This window comes from Puma concolor, chromosome D3 (genome assembly GCF_028749965.1).
Source record: "Puma concolor isolate L17-30 chromosome D3, mPumCon1.1.hap2, whole genome shotgun sequence".
In the NCBI taxonomy this organism is placed as follows: Eukaryota; Metazoa; Chordata; class Mammalia; order Carnivora; family Felidae; genus Puma; species Puma concolor.
Genome location: NC_141678.1, coordinates 47,115,513 through 47,136,486, shown reverse-complemented (window position 1 = coordinate 47,136,486; position 20,974 = coordinate 47,115,513). Strand labels below are relative to the sequence as shown.

General features: G+C 40.1%; 2 protein-coding genes and 1 non-coding gene across 7 annotated transcripts in view; 1 reads left to right on the top strand and 2 right to left on the bottom strand.

The window, feature by feature from the left end:
* OSBPL1A (oxysterol binding protein like 1A) overlaps nucleotides 1–20,974 on the top strand; it is a 277,900-nt gene that overhangs the window by 48,733 nt on the left and 208,193 nt on the right. For all 4 annotated transcript variants that reach the window (XM_086682632.1, XM_025931211.2, XM_086682634.1 and 1 more), the window contains 2 exons: nucleotides 2,209–2,294; nucleotides 3,581–3,655. In XM_086682632.1, the coding sequence (XP_086538758.1) occupies nucleotides 2,209–2,294; nucleotides 3,581–3,655 (161 nt within the window). The remainder of the gene's footprint in view (nucleotides 1–2,208; nucleotides 2,295–3,580; nucleotides 3,656–20,974) is intronic.
* LOC112868466 (U6 spliceosomal RNA) lies at nucleotides 7,678–7,784 on the bottom strand. Its single transcript, XR_003224290.1, has one exon. It is a non-coding gene; the product is annotated as a U6 spliceosomal RNA (small nuclear RNA).
* LOC147575550 (uncharacterized) overlaps nucleotides 15,864–20,974 on the bottom strand; it is an 80,443-nt gene continuing 75,332 nt past the window's right edge. For both annotated transcript variants that reach the window (XR_015242500.1, XM_086682649.1), the window contains one exon: nucleotides 15,864–17,488. Coding sequence is in view for 1 of the 2 variants with exons in the window: in XM_086682649.1 (XP_086538775.1) it covers nucleotides 17,458–17,488 (31 nt within the window). In the remaining variant the exon portion in view is untranslated. The remainder of the gene's footprint in view (nucleotides 17,489–20,974) is intronic.

Below are 20,974 nucleotides of genomic sequence, written 5' to 3'. Positions count from 1 at the left end.
TTACTCATCAGTGAGGAGGGAGAGGCAGAATATAAAGGAGAAAAGTGCCTCAGAAGCAGAAAGGGGTGGAGTCCAGGGCACAAGGTCTGGGTTAGTCTAGGCCTACGGAGGGAAGGATGGAAGAACGCCTGTAGATGGGGGTACGGTGGTACATTTGGCTCCAGGAAGCCCAGGGAATTCCATGAAAACTTTACCCCTCATTGTGAAGCTAAGAGACGGAGGCCCTTTGCTAAGGGGAGGTATTTGGGGAAGAGGCTTGAGAAGAGTCGTGACTTGAAGTCGCTGCTGTGGACTGTAGGAGAGCCCCTTGAAGAGGGTATTCTAAAAAGGATTTCCAGGCAGTGTCTAGAGGCTCGCGGAAGTAGGAGATCCGGAGTTTAAGGTGCTGGGAATCTACAGGGTTCTGTTAGTTTTGTTCTCCCACTGTTTAGCAGCCTGGTGTGATTCTAGGAATATCAAGCCAGTGTACTGATCAGGCTTTGGGGTTTTTGTAGGCTACTGCGACAGGATTATTGAGGGGACTGGCAAAGAAGTTAAAGTAAGGGATCAAAATGCTGGATTTGTTAAAGGAAGTAAAGATGGAGGTGTTTACATACATGAGAAGTGATCAAAGGATGAAGGGCTGATTCAGCTGAACAAGTCTGGGAGTACACCTGTGGGAATAAGCTGGAAAGTGGGAGTTGATTAGCTCAGAAATGACAATGATACCCAGGCTCTGACCCTGACCCTGGGGGTTAACATCAAGCAGAGGCAAAGTTTGTGGGGAAATGAGGGAGCTGAGAAACAGAGGAGCCGGCATACTGAACAACTAGTAGACACCCCTAGGGCAGTGGCAGGGTTTGCATGGGGAGAAAGACTGTCCCCCAGAGTTACTTGGTGAGGGGCGAGCCAGTGGGAGGCTGGTAGATGACAGCAGAGAAGGTTTTCAGGCTTAATGGTAGAAGTCTCACAAGAGGAGTTGTAACATGAGTGGAGTCCTTGACTACAGACAGTGTTGGCTTCTGTCGTGGGAGGACCAGTGAGTGTGTGGGAATTGGGGGAGGGGAGACTCCACCTGAGGGGTAAAGGAGAGTCCTTGTCATCAGGAAAAGGACATCAGGTTTTACTTAAGGACAGAAGGTAAACATTCCACAAAACAGTCCATGGCTGTAGGATTCATTGACCGAAATTACAGGTTCCAGAGGGTACACGTTTTAGGGGACATCATTGTAGGAGTTTGGGTAAGTGGCACACAAACACAGGACACTGTTGGTGGCAGCAGTCCCTCAGGGAGCTGTCCGAGGCTTGTTCCGGGTACACTGAGGCTGGTGCCTGGGGTTTCTATTGGCTCAAAACCTGAAATCCAGGAAGCAAGGGCAGCCATTAAACCTTCAGCCCCTCCAGAGGAGTGCCCCACAGGCGACAGCATACTCCTGGGCTTTGGTAGACCCTCCCGAGTGCTGGGCTTTGGAATTTGATAGGCTATAATCCCTTAAGCCTGAGTGGAAATTTTGGTAACCTTTTGGAGCTATTGCTGCTCTAAGCTACAGTGCCCCCCGCCTTTTCTTCCTGAATTGAATTGTATTGTTTTTGTCGCACTCCCTTCTTCTGTACCTCTCCTCAGCAGGGATCCGACATTTCATTGCTCTTAATTTTGGTTCTTGTTATCTAGTAGAACTCTACCACTCTGGTAACCCATATCCTCATTACTTGAGATTTTATCTGGAGTCAGGACTCCATTTTATGTCACTATCTGCAGAGCTAACAATTTTCCAAATGCTACAGAAAAGATTCTTTATCAATTCCATATTTCCATTCACCCTCCTGACATGGCACAGTTTTTCAAAGAGAGGTGCTTTTCATGAAATGCTGTGCCAAGAGAACCACATCTTTGTTAAATGATGGTAAGATGGTTAGAGACTCAGAACCTTGGAGCCAACTACAGATTATCTACTTTGAATGCCACCCCCATCGTGTCTCTCCCCACCCTTTTAAGAATGAGGACATTGAGTTAGTTAGGAAGGTGGCACCAGAATCTGGGGCTTGTGGGTTCTAATCTATTACACTTGTTAGGCTTCTGACTATGTCCTGTCTCTTGTCTCTCATTTATCAGAAGTGCAATATGAAGGGGAGATTGGCCAGTGTATGGGAGTACCTTGGTAAAGAGAAATTTTAGTATAAAATTACCTAAATAACATCTAAAAATGCCTTATATTTTTCCACTTTTAGGAAGAAGTAAGTCTAATTTGGGGTGGACACCTCTTCATCTGGCATGCTATTTTGGACATAGACAAGTGGTCCAGGATCTGTTAAAGGTATGTATATGGCTCTAATTTTTTTTTTTTTTTTTGAGAGTGAGCACATGCACAAGTGGGGGAGGAGCAGAGGAAGAGGGGGAGAGAGAATCCTAAGCAGGCTTCGTGCTCACTGCAGAGCCTGATGCACGGCTCCATCCCACAGTCTGAGATCATGACCTGAGCTGAAATTGAGAGTCGGACACTTAACCAACGTAGCCACCCAGGTGCCCCTATGGCTCTAATTTTTAAATGAATAAAATAAATATTGCTGTTACAGAAATTATGAAAGTCTTAGAAAAGCCAACTAACCATAGTGGCTTATTTAAAACAATAGCTCATCACTAACACACTTAATTGTTCTTTGCTAAGTACATGAATTAGGTTAGCCTGATGATTAAAATTCTGTTTTCTTAGTCATTTGATTTTTCTGTTACTGACTTCTTAAAATTGCAAAAATGGTTGTATGAATTTGAAGACACTATTATTGTTTTTTAATGTAACAGTTAAAAAATAACCAAAGCACAGCTTAAATGATTAAAAAATGTCAGAATCTCTTAATGAGCACCATATGATTTAAGACCTCACAATTTTCAATTCTGATTTTTTTCACATATTGGTATTTCTGAAATTGTGTCTTCAAATTTAATTAGTAAACTGTACATTTAAATAGTGGTATCTTTTTCTTCCTGAGAACTTACTAAATTGGTGGAGAAAATGTGGTATTTTCTTTAATATTTATTTATTTTGAGAGAGCATGCATGCATGAGCAGGAGAGGGGAAGAGAGAGAGGGAGAGAGAGGATCCCAAGCTGGCTCCATGCACGGAGCCTGACGAGGGGCTCGATCTCATAAATGTGAGATCACGACATGAGCAGAAATCAAGAGACAGATGCCTAACCCACTGAGCCACCCAGGTGCCCCCAAAATGTCGTGTTTCATTCAGACAGTTGTTTTTTAATATTTGGGTTTCTAAAGTAGAGTGAAAGTCTATAGATTTTTAAAGAAAAGTAAACTTTTTACTCTTCTACCTATCATGTAGACTTTTACCTTTCAGGAAGCTTTATTGTTTTACTGTGAATGAAATTGAATTTTAGTGGTGACAACCAATCAATATCAACAATTATTTTAATTTTGAAGTATTTAATATATTTTTGGGGCTACTGGCTGGCTCAGCATGCAACTCTTGATCTCAAGTTTATAAGTTTGTCCACGTTGGGTGTAGAGATTACTTAAAAATATTTGAAAAAGAAATATTTAATATTTCTTGACACGTGGCAGATGTCTAACATTTTCACGTTTGTTCAGGCTGGTGCAGAAGTGAATGTATTGAATGACATGGGAGACACGCCGCTTCATCGAGCTGCCTTTACAGGACGAAAGGTGAGAACATTCCATGTTCAGTGTTTGCAAGTGGAATATTTGGAGGGGCAGTCGCCTGTGTTTTTTATGGCTCTGAGTAGCAACTGAGAAAAGCCACAACAAATACATAAACCAGCACTTTGGGTCACAAGGTCACAAGCTCTTAGAATGAAAAGTGAGGTCAGGTTACTTCCACTCTGGCCTCCTGACAGGGACTCCTTCTGTCCCCACTCGTGTCCTTTGGGATGGGGAACTCCTGATTGTTCCTTTTTAAAAAAAAAAAAAAAATGCTTCATTGAGGTATAATTTTATGTTGCATGAAACTCACCTACTGTAAGCGTGCATTTCAGTGATTCTTGGTACCTTTACACAGTTGTCCAGCCATCCCCACAGTCCAGTTTTAGAACATTTCCATCAGCTCAGAAAGTTTCCTCATGCCTGTTTGTGTTCATTCCCTGCTGCTCTCCCATGCCTCAGGCCACCGCTGATTGGCTTTCTATCTCTAGGATGTTGGTCTTTTCTAGAAATTTCTTTTCTAGAAATTTCTTATAGATGAAATCATACAAGCTTTGTGTCTGACTTCTTTAATTTAGCATGATATTACTGAAGTTTATCAATGCTGTAGCATTCATGTATCAGTAATTTCTTCCTTTTTATGGCAGAAGAACATACCATTTTATGGCGATGCCACATTCTTTAATCTTTTAACTGTTTACTGACAGGACTCTTCCTATTGTGTTGCCTTGGCACCCTTGTGGAAATGAATTGATCATAAATGTGAGGTTTATTTCTAGACTTTCTATTCTGTTTCTTTGATCTATGTCTTTCATTACATCAGTACTACACCACCTTTATTGCAGTAGGTTTATAATTAAATTTTGATATTTGGTAGTCTGAGTTTTCCAACAGTGACTTAACATTATTTTGGCTATCTTCAGTCAAAAGTTTGTTTTTCCATATAAATTTTAGGATCATGTTCTACAAAAACACCTGTTGGAAATTTGAGGTGGTCTTGTCTAGAATCTTAGGCCCATTTGGGAAGAATGGCCACTTTAACAATATTGAGTCTTTCAATCCATGAATGTGAAATGCCTGTCCCTTTATTTAGATCCTTAATTTCTCTTGGCAGTGTTTTGAAATTTTCAATGTACAGATCTTACTCTCCTGTTAAATTGTTTTCTAGGCATTATATTCTTTTTGATGCTATTTTCAATGGAATTTTTCTTTTAATTTCCTTTTCTGATTCCTTGTTGCAACTATATAGAAAGACAAGTTGATTTTTTGTTGTTGATCTGTGTCCTGTGTACTTGCTGAGCTCATTTATTCCAGTAGATTTTTTATAAATTCCAAAGCATTGTCTACACTGGATCTTATCTGCAAATAAAGACAAATGTACTTCTTCCTTTCCAGCTGGATACTTTCCCCCACCACAACCTCTACCCTTTATTTTGCTAGATCCTAGTATACTATTGAATAAATATGTTGAGAGCAGAAATCCTTGTTTTTTGATCATAGGGGAATAGCATCTAGTCTTTTACCAGTAAGTATGGTGTTTGTAAATTTTTCCTAGCTATTTATTAGGTTGAGGAAGTGTTACTCTATTCCTGGTTCTTGAAAGTTTTTATCATGAATATATGTCAAATGCTATTCCTCTGTCTTTTGAGATGATCATGTGACTTTTCCATTAGTCTATTATTGTGGCATATTACATTAATTGATTTGGGGATATTAAACATTCCTGTGTAAATCTTCATATTGGACAATAATTGTTCTTGTGTGTTACTGGATTCTGTTTGCTAATACTTTCAGGATTTTTTTGGGTCTGTATTCATGACAGATCCTGCTCTATAGTACTGTTTTCTCGAAATGTGTTTATTTGGCTTTGGTAGCAGGGTAATACTGGCCTTATAGAAGGGAAATGGAACATGTTCTTTTCTCCTGTTTTCTGAAATAGTTTGTGAAGGATTGGCTTTACTACTTCTTTAAATATTTGATAGAATTCACCAGGTAAGCCATCTGTGCTTGGACTTTCTGTGTGGGAAGATTTTAAATTATTGAAACAACTTAATTACTTTATGTAGATCTGTTCCAATTTTCTTTTTCTTACTGAATCCGTTTTGTTATTTTGTCTTTCTGGGTATTTTTCCATTTCACCTAAATTGTCTAATTAGCTGGCATAAAGTTGTTAATAATATTCTCCCATTGTTTTCATATCTGTTGGATTGGTAATGATAGCCCTTATTTCATTTGTGTTTGCTAATTTGTGTATTTTTCCACTGGTTAATTTGGCTAAAGATTTGTCAATTTTGTTGATCTTTTTTTTTTTTTTTTGTCCTAAAAATAAACCTTTGGAACACTTTCATGTGTTAATCATATTGAAATATATAATTTCCCTCCCCAAATTTCAAATGTAACTTGAGAAATTGCAAAATTGGTTAAATACACCTTTCTGTTAGACTTAGATGTCAAGTTTGAAAATATTTGCCATAGGAGATCAGGCTTCAGTTAGAAAAATATAAATGCCACACTTAAGCTCATGCACCTTAGTGTATTCCATTGAGACAGTAAAACAAATGGGTATGACACAGGAAGTGGGTATTTACTGCCAGTCTCTGAATAAAATATTTTAAAAAGTCTGCCATTCAGTGAGCTTTATATAATACTAATGACAGCTTTCCCTGTTTTCCGTTATGGTAGTCCCGCCTTCCCCCATGAGGGATATGTACCCAACCGCCCTGTGAATGCCTGAAACTGTGGATGGTACCGAACACTATATATATACCTTGCTTTTCCTTATACATACGTACATACATACCTATGATTAATTTATAAATTAGGCACAGTTAGAGGTAACAATCTGCAGTAATAAACGTTAAGTGAACGTGGTCTCTCACAATATCTTACCACACTAAGCTCCCCCTCCTTGTGATGAGGTGAGATTATAAAATGCCTGGGTGATGAGATGAAGTGAGGTGGATGACGTAGGCATCATGATGTACTGTTCGGCTAGTATTGACCTTCTGATGATCTATCAGGAGGGTCATCTGCTTCCCAAGTGAACCCCCAGAAAGTGAAGCTGCAGGTAAGGGGGCAGGTACTACGGCATGTTCATGAGCAAGGGTGGATTTCTTTGGGTGGGAACAGCCTTATGATAGAAAAAAAACAGTGATTGCAAACTAGTGCTGTGGGTATCATTTCAGTTTTTAATAATTGGACTGTGTTTCTGTCCCATTTCCTGCTCCATCCTTTGCAGTTTTTCACTCTGTATTGACGGAGAGCATATGTTCCCAATTCTGTAAATATATTGAATCCAGATGTGTGTGAAGTTACATTTACACACTGCAGCAAGTACCCACTTAGAGCTGTTGTAAACTCTGAGAGTGGCACAACTCGGGGAAGAAATGCTCTTATCAGATTGGATCTTAGAAATCTATACCAGCTTCTCAGTATCTAGTAAGCATTACTTCCAAATGTCATGCAGTAGTAAAGATTTGAAGAGATACTGTGTTATCACTAAGAGGGATATTTTTAAGTTTATCATCAAATTTATCTCACTCTGTTCACAAAATATCCCAGCATGCTGGAAGAATAAATTTTTCAGCTGTAGTGTCAGCCATTTTCTCCTCTGCCAATGACGTGACCGAATGAAGGGATAAGGCATTCTAATTAATAGTTACAGATGACTGAGGAATTGTGCCAGTAGCTTGATCTTTTTTTTTTTTTTTTTTTTTTTAACAATTTGAGGAGTTTATTGAAAAGTTAAGTATTCTGGGTTTACAAAGATCTTTTTAATTTGAAATTTTAACATTTCGGCTATAAGACTATCATTAGACATTAGAGCTTTAGCATTTTCACTGGCAAAAATTTTTGTTAGAATGTATTTCCAATGAAGTCATCATTGGCTGACCAGAGTTAACAGCTTTCTTTTTATTGTCATTATTTACACTTAGAGATGCAGCATTTGAATTTGACGGAACATGCCCCTCATTTCTCACCTCATCATTCTTTTTTTTTTTTTTAATATATGAAATTTATTGTCAAATAAAAATATGGAACGCTTCACGAATTTGCATGTCATCCTTGTGCAGGGGCCATGCTAATCTTCTCTGTATCGTTCCAATTTTAGTATATGTGCTGCCGAAGCGAGCACTGTTGATCTTTTTTAAAAAAATTTTTTTAAATATTTATTTTTGAGAGAGTGAGGCAGAGCATGAGCAGAGGTGGGTAGAGAGAAAGGGAGACACAGAATCTGAAGCAGGCTCCAGGTTCTGAGCTGTCAGCACAGAGCCTGACGCGGGGCTTGAACCCATGAGCTGTGAGATCATGACCTGAGCCGAAGTCAGATGCTCAACTGACTGAGCCACTGAGGTGTCCCACTTTGTTCTTTTCTAGTACAGGCACTTAAAGCTATAAATTTTCATTTTAGCTGATACAATACATTTTGACATGTTGTGTTTTTGTTTTCATTTATTTTAAGGTACTTTATAATTTTTTTGTGATTTCTTCTTTGCCCATAGATTTAGAACTATGTCTGCCACATATTTGTAATTTTCCAGATTTCTCCCCATCACTGATTTCTAATTTAATTTCTCTTATATAACATACTTTGAATTATTTATTGAAGACTATAACATTCTTTTAAAACGTATCAGGGGGGCGCCTGGGTGGCGCAGTCGGTTGAGCGTCCGACTTCAGCCAGGTCACGATCTCGCGGTCCCCGAGTTCGAGCCCCGCGTCAGGCTCTGGGCTGATGGCTCAGAGCCTGGAGCCTGTTTCCGATTCTGTGTCTCCCTCTCTCTCTGCCCCTCCCCCGTTCATGCTCTGTCTCTCTCTGTCCCAAAAATAAATAAACGTTGAAAAAAAAAATTAAAAAAAAAATAAAACGTATCAGGAATTAATCTGTGAGACAACATCTGTCCTGGAGAATGTTCCTTCAGTGCTTGAAAAGAATGTATACTCTTGTTGTTTTGGGGGTGGAGTATTCAATAAATGTCCATTGGGTTAGTTAGTAAGGTTGTTCAAATTTTTACCCTTAACTGATTTTGTGTGTTGATCAAGTATTGAGAGTGTGGTATTGAAGTCTAGCTATAGTTCTGTCAGTTTTTGCTTCATGACTTGGGACTCTGTTAGGTCCATATCCAAAATGGGGTTATATGGAATATATGGCATGTATCTTCCTCACATATTGACTTTATCATTACAAAATGCCTTTGCCTTCAGTAGTATTTCCTGTCCTAAAGTTTATTTTGTTTTATGTTAATACAGCTATTCTAGCTATCTCATGGTTACTGGTTGCATTGTATATCTTTTCCACTCCTTTCAGTTTCTACTTCTCTGTATCTTTGAATATAATGTTTCTTGTAGACAGCATACAACTGTGTGAGTTTTTCTTTAGTAGGCACACTGTTACATTAGTTTCAGGTGTACAACTTAGCGATTCGACAGGCTTATTGTATATTTTGCTCTGTTCACTGCAAGTGTAGCCACCATCTGTCCCATTACATCACTATTACAATATCATTGACCATATTCCTTATCGTCTGCTTTTTATTTCAATGACTTACTCATTCCATAACTGGAGGCCTGTATCTCCCTCTCCCTTTCACCCATTTTACCCACCCCCTTCCGGCCTCCCCTCTGGCAGCCATCAGTTCTCTGTGTTTATAATTCTGATGCTGATTTTTGTTCATTCATTTTTTAAGACTCCATTTATGAGTATTTGTCTTTCTCAGTCTTGATTTATTTCACTTAGCATAATACCCTCCAGCTCCAACGATGTTGTCTCGGATGGCATGATCACATCCTTTTTATGGCTGTGTACTGTGTGTGTGTGTGTGTGTGTGTGTGTGTGTGTGTTACATCTTCCTTATTCATTCTTCTATTGATGGGCACTTAGGCTGCTTCCATGTCTTGACTGTTGTAAATAATGCTGCAGTAAACACAAGGGTGCATCTTTTCAAGTTAGTGTTTTCATTTTTCCTGGGTAAATACCCAATAGTGGAATTATTGGATCATATGGTATTGCCATTTTTAATTTTTTGAGAAATCTCCATAGTGTTTTTCCACAGTGGCTATACCAATTTACATTTCCACCAACAGTGCATGGAGGTTCCTTTTTTCCACATCCTTGTCAACGCTTGTTTCTTGTCTTTTTTATTTTAGCCAATCTGACAGGTATGAGGTGATTATCTCATTGTGGTTTTGATTTGCATTTCCCTGATGATGAGTGATTGAACATCTTTTTATGTGTCTGTTGGCCACCTGTTGTGTGTTTTTATCCAGTCTGGCAATTTCTGCCTTTTGATTTAGTGTTCGGTCTATTCACATTTAATTAATAACAGTTTTGGATTTCCATCTTCAATACTGTATTTGTTTTCTATGTCTCAGGTTTTTGTTCTTTTGTTCTTCCTTTACTGCCTTTTGTGTTACACAGGTATTTAGTGTAAAATTTTAATTTCTCTGGATATTAAACTTTTTGAATGTATTTAAATAGCTTCACACTCTTTATCTGCTAAATTTAACATAAGCCAACTGAAAGTCAGTTTCTATAATCAGCATTTTTCTCATTAAAGGTAACTTGATTCTTTGTCTCACAAGTTTTTATTGAAAATTGGACAGTTTTTAAAAGTTTGGTGTTTTTTTTGTTTTTTTTGTTTTTTTGTTTTTTTTTTTTTTTAAGTTTGAGAGAGACAGAGCGAGCAGGGGAGGGGCAAAGAGAGAGAGAGGGAGAGAAAGAGAATCCCAAGCAGGCTCTGCATTGTCAGTGTGGAGTCTGACCAGGGCTTGAATACACGAACCATGAGATCATGACCTGAGCTGAAACTAAGGGTCAGATGCTTAACTGACTGAGCCACCCAGGTGCCCCCAAAATTGGACATTTTTTATAATGTGTTTTAGCAGCTCTGAATTCTGACTTGTCTCCCCTCAGGTTATTTTTTTCTTTTTTTATTAACTTGTCTGGTCTTCATTTGTGAAATCTGGAATATGCCTGGCCTGATATCTCTGCTCTTTTTTTTTTAAATGTTTTAATGTTTTAGCATTGTTTCTGTTTGGGACTGAATGTGTCCCCCTAAAATTCATATGTTGAAATCCTGTCCCCACAATGTGGTGGTATTAGGAGATATGGAGGTGGGTGTGGGATAGGAATGGCCTGTGGCTTCAAAGCTAATGATGCCTGATGATCTTGCCTGGCGTTCTAGTTCCCGTTGAGTTGCCTCTCAGTTTGTTGTTTGTCTTAAGTGAATATCCAGCACCATGAAATGATTTCGTTTTGTTCATTTTTATACTCATATTTCAGGATGACTGTTCTCTGATCTTTTCATACTTCCATAGCCAAAAATTGCTTTCCCCTTTATCCTGATTTTTTTTGTGTGTGATTATTTGAATGATCTGGTAAATTAACTATGGTAGAGGGCTTATTTGATTACTGACCATAGTTTAATATCCCTAAAGGTTATTTTAAAATCCTATACTAGGAGGATTTGTGTGTGTATCACAAGTTAATGAGTTTATTATTTGTTTCACATTTTCTATGTGTGAAACGACATAAATCTAATGACTAGCTTTAATTTTTGCATAAATTACCATGAATGAGCCCTGTAAGTATGTGATTAATAAGCATGTTTTAATTAGTACATTTTACACCATTACAGTCTATTTGTTCATGTGTTGATCCTTGTGAACCAGGTATGGAGTCTTGCTAAAGCTGAGAAAAATGTAACGTTTACAGTAAAAAAAATAAAGGTAGTGGGTAAATTGCTATACTCAATGGGATTTCAAAAATGAGCTGCAAATAGTTTAATTTGCCTGATCCATATGTGAACTTGTTGCTCTTGATAGCCCTGCACCACTTGTTTCTTCTGTGTAAGAATGTTGTTTGTTATCTGATTCCCATGGCCCAAGTCTACCCATTCTTGAAAGTGCAGTTCAGGTGCTGTCTGCATAAATTCTTTCCTGACTTACTACAGCTGGAAGAAAGCTATGCTTTTTCCAGATTTCCTAAATATTTACATCACCTTCTTTTATCTTCTACTTGGTAGTTACTGCTGTGTATGTTTTTATTACTAGATTGCATTAATCTTGCTTTCAAGGAGTTAACACATTTCAATTTTTGTGTCGTTGATGAGCACAGCACATGTCTTTCTGTCCATCTTACCCACATAAGATCAGTTCATTTATCTGTACTTGGTTCTTCTTTACATATTTGTCCATTTGTACTGTATTCTTGAACTTCGAACATGAGATTGTGCTAAGTTGGGCCGTTGATTCAAATATTAGCACATATATCATCTCTTATATTAGAAAATTTAGCTGATGCTAAGTGGGTACATCACATAGGATACTTTAAAATGTATGTGCTTAATATTTGAGTATGATTGAATTTTGCAAAAAGTTTAATTTTTTAATTAAACTTTCATGTGCTCATGAAAGGAATCCAATTATCTTGTTTTGATGTGATCCTTTGCCATGAATATAACTTAAAATATGATAGATTCTGTGATTTAATAAATACAAAGAGTTGAAAAGGGATTTAATTTGTTATTAAAGTACTTTACATTCTTGTCTGTTTGAATATATAAAATCTCCCGAAATTTTGTGAGGGACCTTCAGGCTTTCTTGGTAATTAGTGAACTCCGGTGTTTTTGTTTTGTTTTGTTTAATTTTTTTTTTAATGTTTATTTTTGAGAGAGTAAAAGAGAGTGTGAGCAGGGGAGGGGCAGAGAGAGAGGGAGACACAGAACCTGAAGCAGGCTCCAGGCTCTGAGCTGTCAGCACAGAGCCCGACGTGGGGCTGGAACTCACTCCAGGATCTGTGACATCATGCTCTGAGCTGAAGTCAGCTGCTTAACCAACTGAGCCACCCAGGCGCCCCCTGCTGGTGTTTTATAATAAAAATTAACATACCAGAATTTTAAGATGTATTTAGTATTCCTTTTTTTTTTAAATGCAGTTAGAATTCTGAAACTTTTATATCTTTATGATCAGTACAAAATAGGGCTACAATCAATATAGTAAATAATGGGATTATGGTACTGAATTTTGTGTTGGCTACTATTTTCCAGCAGATCTGAGAATAAATTTAATATACATGCTTCCTGGGGTTCATGGGTGGTTCTGTGGGTTAAGCGTCTGACTTCGGCTCAGGTCATGATCTTGAGGCTCGTGAATTCAAACTCTGTGTTGGGCTCCGTGCTGACAGCTCAGAGCCTGGAGCTGGCTTCAGATTTTGTGTCTCTGTCTCTCTCTTTCTCAAAAATAAATATCAAAAAAAGATTTTTAAAAAATATGTGCTTCCTATGTTCTGTGTCTCAGGAACTGTATATCTGTCACCACCTGGCATATAGAAGACACATATAATCCTGGGGTTTATATAAACTTATCTGTCTTGTTCTTCAAGATCCCATCTCTCACGAGTATGTATTAAATGCCTACTGTATATCAGGCATTGCACAGATGACTTGATATGTAGCGTCTCATTTAATAGAGAATGACAACTCTGAACTATAGGCATAAACATTGCTAGTTCTTACAGGTTGGGCTTCCCGGAAAGCCTCCTGAGCTGCAGCAGGTCAATGGGAGTGCTGTGGGATCACACTGTAGCAGGGAAGGAAGGAAGCAGGAGTGGGCAGAGGCTGAAGTCAATCTGTGATGTACTCTTAAGGGACACCTCAGCCAATGATGGGGAGCTCTGCAGAAGAGATGACCCATCAGAACTGTCCCACTTGGAGGTGAGGGAACACAACACCGGTGATGGTCAGTCAGTGGATACAGGCTGCCCTGGGAAGGGACATGACCTTGTACAAGGCAGCCCTTTTCAGCTGAGATGGTCCCTGAAATGACTAAAGGTAACAGCTGTGTCTTGGTCACTCCTAGCATCTAGGGAAGTAAGTCCCTTATTCCTCAGGGTGAGTCTGGGTGGTGCAGCACAGCTCGGACCACAGCTCACCTTTTATTTTGCTCAGATTCACTTCTTCATACGCTTTGGGGAGCAGCCTCTTCAGGGTCCCAGTGGGCAGGAGGAAGGACGATAGTGGGGCAGACTATGGCCCTTGTTGCTGTAGTTGGCCTTTGGGCCACAACTGAATCATTTTCTCCCTCCTGTGCTGTCCATTCTAGATACAGCCTCCCCTTGGCTTGCATGTCTGCTCTTCGTGGGTTACCCAGTACTATGACTCAGGCCCTCATCACTGGAGGTCTGCAAATGTCATGCCCTTCCTAAGCTTGTGGTTGCTACACTCATTCATTTACTGTCAAAACTGGACTAGGGAATACCAAGAGACACCTGTGTGTATCATCTGCATGCCAGACATACTCCTCCATTTCCCCACTGTGTACAGTCCTCCTTTTCTTCTGACATTCGAGTTCATCTTTACCTCTAACTCTTCTTACCTCTGGGCCTTTGATAGAGGAGCCACTTGTTCAGGCAGCCTCTCTGATCTCTTGGCCTTGGATCAGAGCATTATCCTCAGGTGTGGACTGTGCTGCCCAGAACCGGAAGAAACCAATCAGACATTGTACTTCTCCATTTTGAGAAGTGCAAGATGGAATAATTTGTTCTTTACTTAGGAGACCGTGTCCTGGCATTACCCAGACCACTGAACGCCTAAAAACTTACTGACATCACATAGTCCCTGAATTCTCCCCAAGATTTATTTCCCACTCCCTAGAGCATCATGTCTTACCAAGGCTTTCAACATTCTAACCTCTTGTTCATTTGGTTCTATTAACATATCATTGATAAAGTGGACCCAGTGTGATGTTCTGCGGGATGACCAAATGGCTCTGGGGCAAAACTGTACGTGTATCCTGTTGTCTATGGGTATGCAAACCGGTTTTGATCTTTTTTCCTAATGGGGAAAGAAAAGACTACATTTGTCAGATTAGTTGCTGTGTACCATGTCCTTAAGTAGTATTAACTTGCTCTAGCAAACACAGTATGTCTGGCAGAGTGGCTACGATCGGGGCTATTTGAGTTTATGCAAGTCCTCTGCAATCCTCCACATTCCTCTGGTTTTTGCAGTGTTAGACTGGTGAATTAAATGGAAATATGGTAGGGACTGTCACCCCTGCCTTTTGAGGTTTTTGAGGGTGGCACTAATTTCTCCCATTTCTCCCCATATGGGATATTCGTTTTGATTTATCTTGGCCAAGAGATGGGGGAGGGCAATTTTAGAGCCTTCCATTGGCTCTTACACTATAGACCAAGGGAGCCATGTGACACTTTGCCAACAACTGAGTGTGTGTGTTCCAATTATGTGTTCACAGACTCAGGGAGTGGCTATTAGATGTCATTGTGGACCCAGTGTATGCACTGCGAGCCAGACCTGGGCCAGGGTTTCATATATCATCTCGCTCTCGTATATGCCCCCTTACTAAGGAGACAGATGACACTTTGGGTCTCTTGGCATCAGTGTCAGCTTGGACCTTATACCTAACAATTCCTGAGATGTGTGGATATTCCCTTTTCCCCAGTGTAGTTACTTGAATAAAAGGTCATTTGTCCCCTTGGGAATAGTCTAGGAAATTCATAGCTGTGTAGGTTTGGTTTGGTGTTGCAAAATCTTTCCTTCTGGAATTAGGTCTCTCCTTTAATAGTTTTCAGTCCAAAACTGATTCAAGTCCAGAAAACTGGACAAGGTATCATGACTTCTTCAGCGACTGACTTCAGCTTCTGACCATTCATAATTGACTTTTTTTGATGGTACAAATTTTTACTTGGGTGCTTCCTTAGCAGCATGGACAAAAAGCAGTGGCCCCCTATAGATGTCAAAATGCCAGAAATGCCATTGCAGACAGTAGAAGGCTCTAAATAAGAAGGCTTGCTAGATTGGACATAGTATGTAAGATTATACCAGGTCATTTTGTGCCTGGAAGGCCTTAGAGGATACATCATTTACCAAAACAGGAAGAAATGACTGGTGGAAAAACCACCAGCATCGCTGGGAAACTTATTAAGAACTATCCTCTCAAGTCTAGGGCTGCCATTAGGAAATGCCATTGTAGACCTGGTTCACTGATAGTGGGGTGTGCAGGGTGGGGGCTGTGTCCTAGTCCCCTGAGACAGTAGAGGAGGTGGCACTTAAACATCAGAAGCCAGGTGGATGTAATTATGGTAATGAGCAGTGAGTTCAGAGGGGCAAGGTCAGGAGGACTGGCCTGCAGAAGTTCTGGAAAAGGCTAACAACATGGCATTCCTGAAGACAAATTATATGGGCATAGCAGATAATGCTTTTGTCTTTTTTTTTTTTTTTTTTTTTTACTTTTTTACCCATTTTTACTAGATGGAGAAACTACTGCCTCATACAAATTCTTCAGTAACTTACTACACATTTGTTAGACTGATCATCCACGGGGTGCTCAGTTCTGTTTCTTCATTTTCTCTCCCATCCCTCTCTCTTTTCCCTTTTTTGTCATGGGTCAATAGAAATCACTATCTTCAGGTTTACTGATCTATCTTGACCATTGTCCTGATGTCTCCTGATACCATCGAAGAAGGCATTCCTTATTTCTGTTACTATGATTTTTATTTCTAGCATTTTCCTTTAACTTTTCTTATAGTTTGCATTTATCAGTTGAAACTCTTACTATGTATGTAGTCCACCTTTTCCACTAGACCTTTTAATGTAATCCTAGTTATTTTTAATTCTGTTTCAACATCTTGGTCATTTCTGTGTCATTCTGTTGATGACCTTGTCTCTTGACAGTGGATTGCTTTTTCCTGCTGTTTGTGTGTCTGGTAACTTTTTATGGGATGTTAAACAGTGTGTGTAAGCTAGTAGAGACAGAGGTACATAGTATTGGGCCTGGAAATGAGCATACCTCTTCTTAGTGTGGGAGGTCCAGTCAGTCTAGTCTGGAGTTGGTCTGAGCTTGGGTTTTCTTGTTGCCATAGCTACCTTCTGTGTACCACTGGCTTCAAATTTCTATTTCCAAATTCAGTATTACCTCTGCAGGCTGATTTTTCTGGAGGGTTGTTTTGCTGTGTGTGTGTGTGTGTGTGTGTGTGTGTGTGTGTGTGTGTGTGTGTGTGTGTGTGTGTAATGTTCCTGCTTTACTCTAAGCTTTAGGCCTGCCTAGTGTGTCTTGTGCCTCAGAGTGCGTTTCTGTCCATGCTGTTGCTTTTCCCCCATGAACTGACTATTCTTGCTTGTTCTCAGTACTTGTTAGCCTTGGGGAGGGGGGGTGGTGAGAGGAGGGGATGGAGTGAGTTCTGTGGTCCTGGTCCAAACTCCATCTTAGGTCTGGGACAGGGATTTCTTAGATGGTGGTCAATCAGTGACCCTGCTCCTCCCATAACGGTAGGGGACCTTTGGTGGTTTGGATCCTTGATTGTTTCCTGTCCCTTTCCTTGGCTGAGAGGATCCTCACCGTGCCCTGTGGGTGAAAAATTTGCCGACCTTCTCACAGCAGTGTTGTTCCTTAAGGAATAACCTGAGGCAGAGAGGCTTGCCTGGGGCTTTATGCTTTCTCTGCTGCAGTGGCAGTCCCCCTCCTCCAGGCCTTGCACCACTGAGGGAAAGGCTTTTTCTGGTCACCTGCCTGAACCTCCATCTTTTTTTTTTTTTTTTCTTTTTTACACTTTTTAAAGCACCAAGTGGAGGTCCGTGGGGAAGATCCTGCAGGTGGGTAGGAGCTTCCCCCCCATACCTGTGGCTCGCAGAGGTTCTCATTCTAGCCTTTCATCCTGTAGCAGTTCGTTAAAAATTTCAGCTGAATTATGTTATCTGCTTGTTGGCCAGTCCCTGTCTTACTCCCATACCTACCACAGTGAGCCAGTGCTTACTTTGGGGCAGTTTCCTTAGATTCCAGACTACAGGCATAGCTCAGAGATATTGCGGGTTTGTTTCTAGACAACTGCAATAAAGCAAATATTACAACTAAGTAAGTCAAATGAATATTTTGGTATCCTTGCGCATATAAAATTTATGTTTACACTATAGTCTGTTAAGTGTGCAATATTATGTCTAACAAAACAATGTATATACTTCAAAAATACTTTATGGATTAAAAAATGCTAAGCATAATCCAAGCTTTTAGCAAGTTGTAATCTCGCTGGTGGAGGGTCTTGCCTCCATGTCGATGGTGGTTGCCGAAGGTTGGGGTGGCTGTGGCAATTTCTTAAAATAAGACAACAATGCAGTTTGCCACGTGGATCAGCTCTTCCTTTCACGAACTGTTTCTCTGTAGCATGTGTGGCTGTTGGATAGCATTTTACCCACAGTAGAACTTCTTTCAAAATTAGAGTCAATCTTCTCAAACCCTGCCATCAACTTAATTTATGTAATATTCTGACTTTTGTTATTTCAATAGTCTTCACAGCATTTTCACAGGGAGTAGATTCCGTCTCAAAAAACCGCTTTCTTTGCTCATCCAGAAGGAGCAACTCCTCATCTGTTAAAGTTTTATCATAAGATTGCAATTCAGTCACGTTCTCAGACTCTACTTCTAATTCTAGTTCTCTTGCTGTTTCCCCCACATCTGCAGTGACTTCCTCCACAGAAGCCTGGAACCCCTCAAAGTCATCCATGAGGATTGGAATCAACTTCTTCCAAACTCCACAAATGTTGATAGTATTTTGACTTCTTCTTTTGAATCATAAATGTTCTTAACAGCATTTAGAATGGTGAATCCTTTCCAGAAGTTTTTCAATTTACTTTGCTCAAATCCATGAGAAGGATCACTATGGCAGCTATGGCCTTATGAAATGTATTTTTTAAGTCAGGAGATTTAAAAGTTGAAATTACTCCTTGATCCATGGGCTGCAGAATGGATGTTGTGTAAACCGGCATGAAAACAACATTAATCCCACTCTACATCTGCATCAAAGCTCTGGGGTAACCAGGTGCATTGTCAATGGGCAGTAATATTTTGAAAGGAATCTTTTTTTCTGAGCAGTAGACCTCAACAGTGGCCTTAAAATATTTGGTCAACCATTTATAAACAGATATGGTATCATCTAGCTTCGTTGTTCCATTCCTAGAGCCTAGGCAGAGTAGATTTAGCACCATTCCTAAGGACTCTAGGGTTTTTGGAATGCTATTTGAACATTGGCTTCGACTTAAAGTCACCAGCTGCAATAGTCCCTAACAAAAGAGTCAGACTGTCCTTTGAAGCTTTGAAGCCAGGCATTGACTTCTCTCTCGCTGTAAAAGTCCTAGATGGCGTCTTCCTCCAAAATAAGGCTATTTCATCTGGATTAGAAATCTGTTGTTTAGTGTAGCCACCCTCAGTAATGGTCTAGCTAGATCTCCTGGATAATTGCGGTGGCTTCTACATCAGCACTTGCTGCTTCCCCTTGCACGTTGGTGTTACAGAGATTGTGTCTTTCCTTAAACCTCATGAACCAACCTCTGCTAGCGTCAGACGTTTCTTTTGCAGCTTCCTCCTCTCTCAGCCTTCATAGAATTGAAGAGAGTTAGGGCCTTGCTCTGGACTAGGCTTTGGCTTGAGGAAATGTTGTGGCTGGTTTGATGTTGTATCCAGACCACTCAAACTTTCTCCATTTCAACAATAAAGCTGTTTCGCTTTTTTTTTTTCTTTAAATCATTCACGTGTTCACTGGAGTAGCACTTTTAATTTACTTCAATAACTTTTCCTTTGTACTCACAACTTGGCTATTTGGCCTGAGAGCCTAGCCTTCAGCCTGACGCAGCTGTGGACATGCCTTCCTCACTAAGTTTAACCATTTCTGACTTTTGATTTAAAGTGAGAGACCTGTGACTTTTCATTTGAATAAACATTTAGAGGTCTTCATAGAGTTACTAACTGGCCTAATTTCAACATTGTGTCTCCCAGACCAGGGAGGCCTGAGGAGAGGGAATTGGGGGAATGGCTGGTCACTGGAGCAGTCAGAACACACACATTTATTGATAAGTTTCCTGTCTGCTATGGGCACGGTTCATGGTGCTCCGAAGCAATTATAATAGTAACTTTAAAGATCAGTGATCACAGATCATTATAACAAATGTAATGATAATGAAAATGTTTGAAATAATGCAAGAATTAACAAAATGTGACACAAAAATACTAAGTAAGCAGATACTGTTGGAAAATAGTTCTGATGGACTTGTTCAATGCAAGGTTGCCACAAAGCTTCAGTTGGTGTAAAAAACAAAACAAAAACTCTGCAAAGTACAATAAAATGAGAGGGGCTTATAGTCGGTCACCATACCACCTTGTTTCTCTGGGTTGAGCACAGTAGTTTTATAGATTATCTGTTTTTTCCCCTTTTTTGAAAAAAATATTAAAAAAAATTTTTAACATTTATTTATTCTTGAGAGAGAGGGAGAGCATGAGTAGGGGAGGGGCAGAGAGAGAGAGAGGGAGACACAGAATCTGAAGCAGGCTCCAGGCTCTAAGCTGTCAGCACAGAGCCTGCTGCAGGGCTCAAACTCACGAACTATGAGATCACGACTTGAGCTGAAGTCAGACACTTAACCAACTGAGCCACCCAGGCATCCCGAAAAAAATATTAAAAAAAAAAAAAAATTTTTTTTTAATGTTTATTTTTGACAGAGACAGAGCATGAGTGGGGGAGGGGCAGAGAGAGAGGGAGACACAAAATCCGAAGCAGGATCCAGGCTCTGAGCTGTCAGCACAGAGCCCAATGCGGGATTCGAACTCAAAGACGGTAAGATCATGACCTGAGCTGAAGTCAGACGCTCAACCAACCAAGCCATCCAGGTGCCCCCCCTAAATAGTTTAAGTTTCTTTATTTTTGAGAGAGAACATGCAAGCAGGGTAGAGGCAGAGAAAGGGGGAGAGAGAATCCCAAGCAGGCTTCACACTGTTAGTGCAGAGCCAGATGCAGGGCTCGATCCCTGAACTGTGCGAACATGATCTGTAATCAAGAGTTGGATACTGAATGGACTGAGCCACCAGGCACCCCTCTGCTTTTTTTTTTTGTTTATTTTTGTTTTTGTTAGAGGGGGTATGATGCACCTTCCAGCTTTTTAAATCCCAGGTGAAATCTGCAAGTCCTAGTTAATTTATGAAATAGGCTTTTCTTGTAACTTCAGAGACTGTGCTAATACTTAAATGTTTAGTTAAGTTGGTCATGTGTCTGTGCCTTATGTGGATCAGTTAATATTTAGCATGTCTTAGGAATCTTTAAGATGCTGTGAATTGCTTCTTTAAAAAACTACATGTGGCTATGCATATTTTTTTTTTTTCAACGTTTATTTATTTTTTTTGGGACAGAGAGAGACAGAGCATGAACGGGGGAGGGGCAGAGAGAGAGGGAGACACCGAATCGGAAACAGACTCCAGGCTCTGAGCCATCAGCCCAGAGCCCGACGCGGGGCTCGAACTCACGGACCGCGAGATCGTGACCTGGCTGAA